Source organism: Hippocampus bargibanti, linkage group LG15, assembly GCF_051943395.1.
Source record: "Hippocampus bargibanti isolate YZ-2025 linkage group LG15, ASM5194339v1, whole genome shotgun sequence".
Classification (NCBI taxonomy): domain Eukaryota; kingdom Metazoa; phylum Chordata; class Actinopteri; order Syngnathiformes; family Syngnathidae; genus Hippocampus; species Hippocampus bargibanti.
Window position 1 is genome coordinate 3,928,379 of NC_142748.1, and position 12,069 is coordinate 3,940,447.

General features: G+C 39.5%; 1 protein-coding gene and 1 long non-coding RNA gene across 3 annotated transcripts; both read left to right on the forward strand.

Annotated features, from left to right (window-relative positions):
• Positions 1–331: 331 nt before the first annotated feature.
• Positions 332–8,550, forward strand: LOC148887136 (uncharacterized). 2 transcript variants are annotated; one of them, XM_089016236.1, is made up of 5 exons: positions 332–487; positions 4,332–4,540; positions 5,536–5,616; positions 8,176–8,299; positions 8,393–8,550. In XM_089016236.1, the coding sequence occupies exons 1-4, from the start codon at positions 424–426 to the stop codon at positions 8,203–8,205; spliced, it is 384 nt and encodes a 127-aa protein (XP_088872362.1). In that variant the 5' UTR covers positions 332–423; the 3' UTR covers positions 8,206–8,299; positions 8,393–8,550. The 2 variants fall into 2 exon arrangements, with proteins under 2 accessions (XP_088872362.1, XP_088872363.1); XM_089016237.1 differs by lacking the exon at positions 8,176–8,299.
• A 159-nt stretch (positions 8,551–8,709) lies between these two features.
• Positions 8,710–9,907, forward strand: LOC148887137 (uncharacterized). The gene is made up of 3 exons (XR_016117522.1): positions 8,710–8,788; positions 9,619–9,743; positions 9,862–9,907. It is a non-coding gene; the product is annotated as an uncharacterized LOC148887137 (long non-coding RNA).
• Positions 9,908–12,069: the final 2,162 nt, after the last annotated feature.

Below are 12,069 nucleotides of genomic sequence, written 5' to 3' on the forward strand. Positions count from 1 at the left end.
CCTGTGAACTTTCCAATTAGACAGAATACCCCCCCACCCATTCCTCACTAATGAACCCTAACCCCCATTAGTCACCTGTCCTCGACTGCAGTTCTTTGAAGACCAGACGGTGTCGTCCTCGGCCTTTGATACACAACATGAAAGCGGAATGGAGAGGCAAAAAACAGGAAATAAATGAGTGGCAAAGTGAGGGAGTGCAAACGATACAACTTCAAAGGGCGGGGAAAATACCTCTGCGGGTGTTTCAGAAGAACACCCGCTATTTTTAGCTATGTTATTCTAAGCAAAGCTGCTATTTGTTTTGTCTTCTTCATTACGTATCAACAGGTTTGATGCTGTCAATCTACGCCCGCGTCGGAGTCATGCTTGGGGACAAGGCACTGCTGGAGAAGGCGGTCCATGTTCTAAAGGAACACCTGTGGGATGCGGACAGGCAGATCATTTTGCGATCCTGTTACCGTGGAGACCAGATGGAGGTGCAGCAGATGTAAGTGCATGTGCGCGTGTGTGTGTGTGTGTTATATCACCAAAGCGCACCAAAAAAAAATTTGTTTAAATATATATATTTTTTTATGTTTGAAATTGGGTTCCCACGGGTAAATCCCTCACACACATCGTCCCCACCATGCAGTAAAAACGTGTAAGTATGTGTGTGTTACATCACCAAAGCATACCAGAAGATGGTAGAAGAGTGTCACACATATCTCCGAGGAGGACACGTAGGACTCCAAAAGTAACAAAAAGTCACCCGCATGTAAAAGACACAATGACAGACTTGACTCTGGTGCGCGTTCATTATTTTTAGGTACTCCCTGAAAAGATCTCTCACTAAAATGTTGAAACAGCAGGACCTAAAAAAAAATTACATTTTCAAATGAAGACAGATTAGCTCGACCGATAGATCAAGTCATGTGGCGTATTTTAACTCATTCATTATTCGGGAATTTAAAAGCATGGCATGGAGGGCGCCATTCCCAAATTTGTTTTGGTTTTTATTGCTGGGGGTACTGATAAAGCGCTGGTCAAACCTCTGGTCAGACATTTTTTTCCATTCCACGAGGGGGCAGCATTTGCCTTTGGTCCATGTAAGCGCTTTGCTACTGCGTTGGCTGTTGTTAAAGCGCTATATAAATCAATATGTCTGGACTGTATTGTATTTTGTACAGCTGCCCCCTTTTCAAGCTCATATAACTTTAGGAATTAACTCTTTTTTTTCCTGATAAAAGAAGAGAGTGTAATAATAATAATAATAATAATGATAATGATGATAATAATGAGAATGAGAATAATAATAATAATAATAATAGATTTCATTCATAAGCGCGTTTCAAAACTCTCATGGTCACTTTACAGTCACAGGATAAGTTTTTCTGTGGGTGACCATCGTTCACTCAACCCGGATGTAACTCAAATAGATAGAAAGCTAGGTAGCTAGCCATCTATTAGCCATCTGGCCAGCCAGCTGGCTAGCTATTAACTATCTATTAGCTAGTCAGCTAGCCCTCTATTTACCAAGTAGCTAATAGATAGCTAATAAATAGCCAACTAGCAAGAGCAGTTAGCTAAAAGCTAGCCAGCTAGATAGCTGCAGATGGTATCTATTATTTGACTGTTTTGTGTGGATTTTTACATACAGGTAAAAATGACCCACAACATAATCGTCTAAGGTTTCATATGCTGAATTGAATGTTTATGTAGTCCTAAAACTCAATATTCTGTGGGTCCTACAATATGAGTGAAAATGACAAAAACCCTGGCACTGGAGAGGACACATTTTTTTGCGCATCGTCTGGCAGTGAATGAGTTCAGAAGACTTTTGTGTAGTGTTGCTCACATTTGAAATGTTACTAATTCATCCCTGGAATAAAGTAGATTATCCCGATATGGAAACAAGAAATAATACTATTGGGGGAAATCAGATCAGTTTGTAGGAAGCCCCACAAACATGACACGCTAACTTTATTATAGTCAACTCTGCATTTGCATGAAGCAGTCCATAATTTTATTACCTCCCGGGAGTCTCATTGCACCGCACGATTGAAACAAGGTTGGCCATTTTTTAAACTGGATTATATGAGCCTGTTGCGTGAATACGAACCGGTGGTCAAAGACCTTTTTTTCAGTTTATAGCGTCTTTTGACTGAGAAACTGGGCGCTAGTTTTTAAAGTAAGTAGCAAACCAAAAACCTCACTCACAGCTGCAAGTGTCCTGGTTCTGTTGTGCAACACCGCTGCGGCCTATTTAATGTGAATAAGCGACTGTATATAACCCTATATATATATATATATATATTTAAAATTCAGGCGTCCCATAAACACCCAAGAGAAAAATCATTTCACCCCCTCTCGTTTGCATATGTGCGTGTGGACCCATTTAGCAACGGTTGCTGTCGTCCGCAGTGTCAGGCGAGAGTCCCAAAACTACTTCAAAATGTCAATGTAGGTCATTTTGAAGTAGTTTTGGGACACTAAGTAATTTTTATTGGTGTTTTTCATTTGACTAAAAAATATCAGCCTGCGTGTTTTGAGTATTTTAGATGCTATAAAACGTTTTTCTGATGTCAGTTAGCAAACAAAAAAATGGTGTCGGTTGTCCTCTAAGTGGAAGTAGAAAGAGGATTGGCTGAATTAAAAAGGTCCTTAAACGTTTCCAACACGCTTTAATCTCTTTTTCTATTGAAGGCCGTCGTTTATTTAACTGTTCACCTCAAGCTAGTGACATGTCCTTGTGCGATGGAGACACTATTATCTGTGATGTGGTTGGGGGTTAAGGGCACTCTTATATCGCTGTGATAATGCACGATCATTTTCAGGAGAATGCCCCCCCCCACTTTGGTGTAGCGGCTTCATAATGTCTAGGCTCCTCTGAAAACGTCCATCACACTTGCTGAACTCTCACCACGTAGCTTCTGTGACGCACAGGCTGATATTTTAACCGCAAATAGTCCTCTGTTATCAATAGCTTGACCTGACCCTGTGACTTGCAACAATGGGAAACATGTTTTTTTTTTCTATATTTAAAAAAATCGCAATGAGATAGAAAATATCTCTTTTTTTCAAGTATGTTCATAACATCTCAGAAATAGTTGTTAGCTAATGTCACCTATTATTTGACTGTTTTGTGTGGATTTCTACATACAGGAAAAAAAATGACCCACAACATCATTGTGATTTTTTCTTCAACATATGAGGGTTAAGACTACTTAAAAAATGTTCTCTGTAGGCACTTACTAATCCCCCCCCCCCTCCCGTAAACATCACCGCCATGTTCAAATGTGTTGTTCTTGTTCAATGCCAGAGCCGTCACTTTGACCTTTGCACCTATCGGCTGTCTGTCAGCGAGACAACAATGCGCTTCCTCACCTCAATAAGACCACTCCAAATTTCCCCATCTCCTCAAAAGGCCTGTTTTCAACCACTTGACCGCTCTCCTTGCGGTCTCCATCGGCCTATTTTGCGAACACAACGCTATCTGACCCCTTGTCGCCCTCCATCCATTTACACTCACCCGCACATGGGTGCCACTGTGGGAACCTGAGGGGGAATGCAATTAGTGTGGGGAGCACAAACTTTCTATCAGGTCCTTTGAAAGATCCACTCTGTAAGTAAATTAAATGTTTTATTATTATTATAAGTATGAAAAGAAAAAAAAATGAAGTGATATTTGAATTATAATGTATTTGAAGCAGTTGGTTTGCCCAAGATCGATTTCTTGGGGCACCGCATTTCTCCACAATGTGCCATCCCCTTACCCGCCAAAATGCAGGCAGTGGTGGACTTCCCCCGCCCGGCCACAGTGAAGGTTCTGCAGGAGTTATTCGGGCATGATTACTTTTTAGTACAGTTTCCTCCCTCACGCTGCTGACCTCCTACAACCCCTCTACGGCGCCTTATAGAAAAATAGACGGTTAATGACCCCGTCGAGTGGCCCCCGCAACGAGTACAGTCCTTTCAACGAGACAAGGGCGCTCTTGTGAGGTCAACTCTTCTGGTCCACCCAATCTCCTTCCTCAACTGCTACACATACTGAACTTCAAATTTGGAATTAGCACCTAATTCTACGCACGTCCTGCCTGCAATTGGAAGTGACTATAAAATCATGCAAAATATCCAGAAAAAAATTGAACCTTCAACCTCACCGCTGTGAAGCAAAATGGCTGATGTTCATAAAAGGGAAACTGAATGCACAATAATCATGGCGTTAAAAAATTCTGATCCTTCCACAGTGTTTTCTTAATGGTAGGTTTGTGCCAGTTGAGTGGATAACAATTTTGTAAATGTTTACAATTTAGCAATTTTTCACATTGCTATTTTTATTTTTGTTATAATAGATTGCCACCTATTCATGGCTTCCTGGGCGATTACGCATTCATCATTTGCGGCTTGCTGGATCTCTACGAGGCCACCATGCAAACCGAGTGGCTTCAGTAGGCTGCAGAGCTACAGTTCAGACAAGACGCGCTCGTCTGGGACTCGGCGGGTGGAGGCTACTTTTGCTCTGATCCTTGTGTCAGCACTGTTCTGCTACAACTCAAAGAAGGTGAGGAAGAGTGACTTATATATCAATGTACAGTATATCCACCATATCGCAAGTTGTCATGAAATACAATCAAAAGGCTTTCTTCAATTCAAGAGGCTCAGTTCACATGCTTACAAATACAAATATTTGGCCTATAATGACAACCAGAGCAAATGGTTTTCCAAGAGTCTAATTTCATACAAAAAAAAATATCAATGTTGTTTACGGCTATGATGTGAGAAATTGAGAGGATTGATCAAAGCTGGACTGTATGAAAACGCATGTGCACATATTTTTCAAAAATTAATTGGCAAGCAAAATATTTCATCTTTCATGAATAAATGCCGGGGCCTGCATTAGGTGTGAACCATTAATCAGCCACACGGGGCTGACATGCCGGGACGTGCAGCAGTTCACGCTCTCATTAGCACCTGCATCGAACAAACGCGGAGAAATGAGAAAGCAGGTGGAACTTTTCCGATGAATCGATGCCTCAGAGCCAAATTTGGTCAAATGAGTCGGATCCACTATGTGTTTACATTCATTGAATACATGAAACTACACAGCATATGGGGTTGTCTAATGTACACTATCTAATGCATGTAACAACTTATATGTGTCTATCACTATGTAGGAGATTTTGATAGAGATAGTGAAAATCAGAGTTCCTTTACAAACTTTGAACAAACTTGAGGGAGTCTGCGGGGGGAGAGGAGGATGTCAATTGAAAGTCGAGTTAACTTTCTTTCCTACATACGTGACCTGCGGAGAATCAGTTAAGCCCGCGGGGGCAAGCGTAACGAGCTCAAAGGGTGCATCGGTCTCAGCGACAACACCTGCCTTCCCTCGTTACTGCTACAAATATGACACTGACTCCCGTCACCTCACACACACACCCTTAGCCCTTTTTCGTACCACATTTCCCCTTTGGTTTCCCTCTAATCATGTTCTCGCATTTTGTTGTCTGCCTCTCCCCATCCCATTGACTCTTTTTTTATATATATCACCCTCCACAGATTGTGATCTGGGGCCAAAAAGAGTCCCCAGATACAAAAGCTCTTCTCAAGGCAGTCCACTGCTTCTTCCTCCCGCACAGGGTAAGTATAGTAGATTCTAATTATGTCTAATCTTTACAATCGATGTCCATCATTTCCCCCAATGGGGCTGGGAAACTACTCCCCTGAGGCGTCAAAAAATTCCATGGGAACCTTCGAAACATGCAAATGAAAATGCGGGCGGGTTCGGGACAGATCTACTTGATGATTTGGCGAACGTACTGTACGTGCGGGCGAATCCTTCAAGGTTAACTTCAGTTCCATCCCCTCTTATCCTCTCGACCTCACCTCACTCCGGTTGTCCTCGCTGAGTCGAACTCTTGATCTTCTGATCTCAAGACGGATCGTTTTACTGATGTGGGTGTTGCTGATGCCGTTTCTCCAGGTGTTTTTTTTTTTACATTTAACTCATTCACCACCATAAAATGTGATAAAGTGATAAGATGACATGGACCACCATTCCAGAATTTGTTCAGATTTAGATTTTTCTTGGGAAGGGGTGCCGATAAAGCGCTAATCAGACCTCTGGCATTTTTTTCCCTTCCACGATTTAGCATCCTTTGCCTTTTGTACAGCCACCCCCATTTAAATTTCAAATGACTCCAAACCTATACAACTTAAGAATTCACTTTTTTTCCTGATGAAAGAAAATAGTCTAAGGTTTCTTATGTTGCATTGAATGTTTATGTAGTCCTAAAACTCATTATTCTGCGGGTACTGGAATTTGAGTGACAATGACAAAAACCCTGGCACTGAAGTGGACACATTTTTGCATATTGTCTAGCAGTGAATGAGTTCAAAATGACATTTAGGAATGTTGACTTGCTTATGGATTGCTAACACATAGTTGCGGTTCTGGAGCGGCAACCAATCAAGTGTGAAATTAAACAATCAAGTGAATACTTGGTATATTTCAGAAAATGTCAGCTAACGAGTTGTTAGCTTCTTGGAAGTTGATCGCTTATGAAATCAAATTTGTGGTGCCACAAACACACAATATAATCTTGCAATTAGCAAGAATTATTCCAGTAAAAATAATACCAGCAAGATCACAATGTAATATCGTTGTACAAAGTACACCTTGGGCATATTTTCAAGAAAAAACAAACAAACAAAAAAACATTACGCAGCTCAATTTAGAGAGAAACATTTTTACATTTCTTCCCTTTCTTTTCCCAGCTAATGACTGTTTGGTTATTGCTATTTTTAAAATAGGTTTTTAGTGTCATTAGCATAGCCACACACAAGCAGAAAAGTAAGTTTCCCAAAAATATAAAAGCTCCAGCAAATGAAAAATTCACATTGGCCCGGTTCGTACTTATCCAAGGCTGTAATTTAAATCAGCAAATTAAAATGTGTTTTATCCTAACTCAACACTCCATGAGGATGATATTGTTATTGGAATGGAGCATGGATAAATCTTTATCTCTGAAATTATTGAACCGTTATTGAAATACAGCTGCTGTAATTTTACATTACATTACAAAATCCAATTTACAGCATCTCTGTCCGAACATTTCTCGACATACCCACAACAATGTTTGTATGTACCGTTGTTCGTAACTTGAATGTTCGTAAGTAGGGGAACATCTGCACTTGTTTATTTATAATGCAATATAGTTTGTGAGGAAAAACAAATATCCTGTATCAGCAAGCGTATAGCCTACTACTGTATATATGTATGTCCAGATGTTCAGTGAGCCGCCCATTAGTCGCTGCACACACACACACACACACAGATGATGAGATTCCATCCCGCCAGTGGATTAGCACCACACACTTTGAATCTAGTGAGTGCACTTAAAGGGATATCCTTGAGTATGACCACGTGCCATGCTTTTTTTGGGGGGTTAAATGTATATATTGTACTAAAACCCTTTCAACAGGTTCACAGTATATCCATTTACATCTATATATACTGTATACAGTGATACCTCATCTTACGAACTTAATTGGTTCCCAGAAAGTGTGTGGAAGGTGAAAAGTGTGTCTTCCAAACATTCATTTCCCATAAGAAACCATTAAAAATGAGAATATTCCATTTCCAGGTGCCCATAAAACAACATTTTCGACTAAATAAGCCTAAAAACTACATTGAGTTTTAGGACTACATAAACATACAATACAGGGTTAGAAACCTTAGATTCTCTTCTTTCATCAGAAAAAAAAATAGTTAATTCCTAAATTATATGGGTCTGGAGTTATGTGCGCTTGAAATGAGGGTGGCTGCAATGCAATGCATACATATTAGTTTATATTGCGCTTTGACAACAGCAAACACGAACAAATCGCTAACATGGAAAAAAAGGGAACTGCTGCCTCCTTGTGGAAAATAAAAAAAATTGGCAGAGGACATGGCCAGCGCTTTATCGGCACCCACGCATGAAAAAAGAACCAGTATAAAATTTGGGAATGGCGCTGTATGTTATATTTTCAATTCACGAATACATTTGTGACTGGCAGTGAATGAGTTAATTTATTTTAATTATTTTTTCGTGTTTTTATTTGTTTGTTGTTATGTATTTTTATTGTATTTGTTTTTATTTATTTATTGTTATTTCATCATTTATTTATTTATTTAAATGTGCGAATCTATTTCAGGTGATAAAAGTCCAGCTTGTGGAAGTGTGACTGTGACCCAGTCGCCTGCCCAATATCTCTTTTTTTTATTATTTATACTCCTTAACATAGAGCTATCCTTACTCACTCTGTAAAATGCTAGCAGGTAATGTAAACTCTGTGTGACTTAGTGTTGGAGGGAGAAAGGCCACGTGCGAATGTTCAGCGTATGGGTTATGTGTGTGTGTGTTTCTATTAGAGTGTATGAAAGCAGACAGATGGGCTGCTGATGGTAAGGCGAGGGAACTTGGCTCCCGGGTTCATGCTCTGGGCTCTGGAAGCAAAGAAGACAAACAAGATGTTTCATCCTGTCAAAGTATCACACTCCGCGCCTGAGGAATGTTGCCACCTTCATTCGCGACGGTGTGTTTCCTTTCTAGCTTTTTTCTCTCTCAGACATGGTGTTTTTTTTTTTTTTGGTGATAATCATCGTTGATTCTTGAAGGAATCCGTTGATATGTTGACCTTGCTGTACCAAACACCGCTATAACAAATGTCTCTTTCCTTTATTTGCCAGGTAACAAGTGACGGCGACACGAAACCAATCATGTCAACAAAACGACTTCTGCAACATAAATCAGCCTTCCAACTCAAGGTGAGTTCTGTTGTTTTACCAGGTGGTGCATTCTGTATTATTATTTTTTTTAATCTTTTTTTTTTCAATTGAAAATTGGATTGGATTAGCTTTTATTCGTTTCGCAGTGGAGAAATTTACATTTCACAGACGCAAAGTTATGAAGTTAAAGGAAGAGGAAAGAAAAGGAAGAAGTAGAAAAACTAAATACAGGTACTATCCGTACTCTCGCAGCGCCACCGTGAAGTCAAAAGAACAAAAAAAAAAAAAAAACTACATCTCATTCAATCTTTAGGAGTTCGTGCACAGTCTTTGTAGCATGAAGCATCGCTTGATGAAAGAAATGATCTAATCGTCCTTTTCACCAGTGGGTCAGGGATGCCATGGTGAAATGTGCACGTCTACTACAAGCTAAATGTTGAAAGCAAACATGAAGCTGTAGCATTCCTTGACGAAAAGCTATTTATCAGCTATATGGCTAACTAGCTAGTTAGCTAACTGTCTCGCTGGCTATCTATTAGCTATCTGTTAGCTAGCTAGCCAGCTAGCTTTCTATCTATTTCAGTTACTTCTGACTTGAGTGAACACTGGCGCATGTGGCCGCCGCTGCTCAACCGCAGAAAAACAGATCCTGTGACTTTAAAGTGACCTTGAGAGTTTTGAAAGGCGCTTATAAATGAAATGTATTATTATTATTATTATTATTATTATTATTATTATTATTATTATTATTATTGCAACCGAGTGCATCCAGGCCAGATGGCGTTATTGTCACTGTTTAAATGGGGGTTGGCGGGGTTCAAAAAAAATATTCATGGTGTCTGGTTAGTTCACATACCTTCCCGATACAGAGGTGGGCAGGTGACAGAGGAGTATTCATATGTATGATAAGAAGAGGAGATGAAAATAAGGAGCAAAGGGCAGATGAAAGCAACAGCGCGGGAGCCATCAAGCCAAGTCATTCAAAAAATATGAGGTGGGTTGCCATTGAAAAGCTATTGATTTCTGAATTAGGACTTTGTGCATGTGGAATGTGATTTTTTGTCATTGAGTAATTTTATTATTCATATCTTTCTTTTCTACTCTGTCTCTAGATTTGTCATATGTTGCCAGGCTGCTGTTTGTGACGCGTCATGTAAGGTAAGTAGAGCAATGGGGGATACATTGGAGGCTGGAGGGGGGGGGGGGGTGCATGAGCCAACTAGTTCATCATGATAGCCTAGTTACGAGAAATTAAATCCCTTGTTGACACCCTCCCCTTTTTCTTCACAGTTGCAGGTCTGAATATACACCATATTCCATTTTTGAGCAGTAATACATTTAGAATAGGAGTTATTCAATCCTTTCCAATATATGTACAGTAAAGTCTCGTTATATCGACATTCAAGGGAGTCCGGAAAAATATCGATATAACCGGGACTATCGATATATCCGACCCCGTTTGCATGTAATTTTCTCCGTGCGTGCATAGAAATAGTATCGATATAACCGGGACTATCGATATATCCGATATCGATATAACGAGACTTTACTGTATTTTACTTTATGAACAACTGGAATTAATTTGCATTTATTCAGCTGCACTTATATTACCATTTTTTTTTTCATTCACAACAGAAACATTCAATACAGCGTGAGAAACCTTGCAATCTCTTCTTTCATCAGAAAAGAAATGTTGATTACTAAATTATATGGATCTGGAGTTATACTAGCTTGAAATATACAATACAAAGCATATATATTGGTTGATATAGCACCTTAACAAAATCTGAAGCTGGAGCAAAGCACTGACATGGAAAAAAAGGGATATGTTGCCCCCATGTGGAAAATGAAAAAAAAAACATTGCCAGAGGCCATGGCCAACACTTTATCAGCACCCAAGCATGAAAAAAAACACAAAACTAGAATAAATTTGGGAATGGCGCTCTACGTCAAATGTTCAATTCCCGAATAAATTTGTGAATGGCAGTGAATGAGTTAATTTGCAGGTTCTACCAAATTGTCCATATCTATTCTGCTGAGTTTTGCCGTAAACCAGGGTTATGATAAGCTTACTGCTGCAAATCTGGCATGTTCTTTTCTGTTCAAAGACACTGTTTAGATTCTGCGCTGACACGTGCAGTCGCTGTTAGCTCCGCCTTTACTTGTCATGGTAATAAAAGCCATACTTGACTTGATGAGCCCGCCGGCATGTGGGGCAGGATGACTGATGACTGACTCACTGAAAGGGGACGCCCTTTAAATCTGCAAGCAAAACAACAATTATGTGTAAAGTGTGTTTTAAAGCTTTGAATCTTTTTTTCACTCATTCACTGCCATTCATGAATTTATTTGGGAATTGAAGAGCGCCATTCCTAATTTTTTATTCATGCTTTGGTGGCGATAAAGCGTTGGCCATGGCCTCTAGCAATGCTTTTCCCTTCCACAAGGGGCAGCATTTCCCCTTTTTTCCATGCTTTGTTCCAACATAAGCTGTTGTTAAAGTGCTCCATAAACCAATATGTATGTATCGCATTGTATTTTGGACAGCCACCCTCATTTCAAGCTCATATAACTCCAGACCCCATATAATTTAGGAGTTAAGTCATTTTTTTTATGGTCGTCCTTGACAGTTTTGAAAGGTGCTTATGAATGAAATGTGTTATTATTATTACTGTATCTATTAACTATCTAGCTAGCTTTCTATCTATTTGAGTTACTTCTGGGTTGAGTGAACGCTGGTGCGTATGGCTGCCGCTGCTCACCCGCAGAAAAAAATATCCTATGACTGTAAAGTGTCCTTGAGAGTTTTGAAAGGTGCTTATAAATGACATTTATTATTATTATTATTATTATTATTATTATTATTATTATTATTATTATTATTATTATTATTACGTAGTCCTGAAACTTAATGTCACAATGACAAAAATCCTGGCACTGGAGTGGAGACATTTTTGTACGTCATTTGGCAGTGAAAAGAGTTAAATAAAATCATGTTAGACATTTTAATCAGGCCTTAATTAATTCATAATAAAAGTGCCACACACATACACGCACTGGCCAGACAGGAATGTTAACTGGACGCAGATCAGAGGGAAGACATCAGTGGAACAGATGCTGATATTTTAAGGAGAAGAACATTTCCATAATCCGCCTCTCCCAAAAAAACAAAACATTCTGATATGTATGTAATTTTATTTTTCCGCCAAATGGAAATATTGATCTACCACTAGATTCCTGCTCAATCTTCACTTTGTACATACAATGAAGTCCACCTCAATTGCGCTGGTGTGCATGTGTGGGTGTTTTTATGTGTGGAG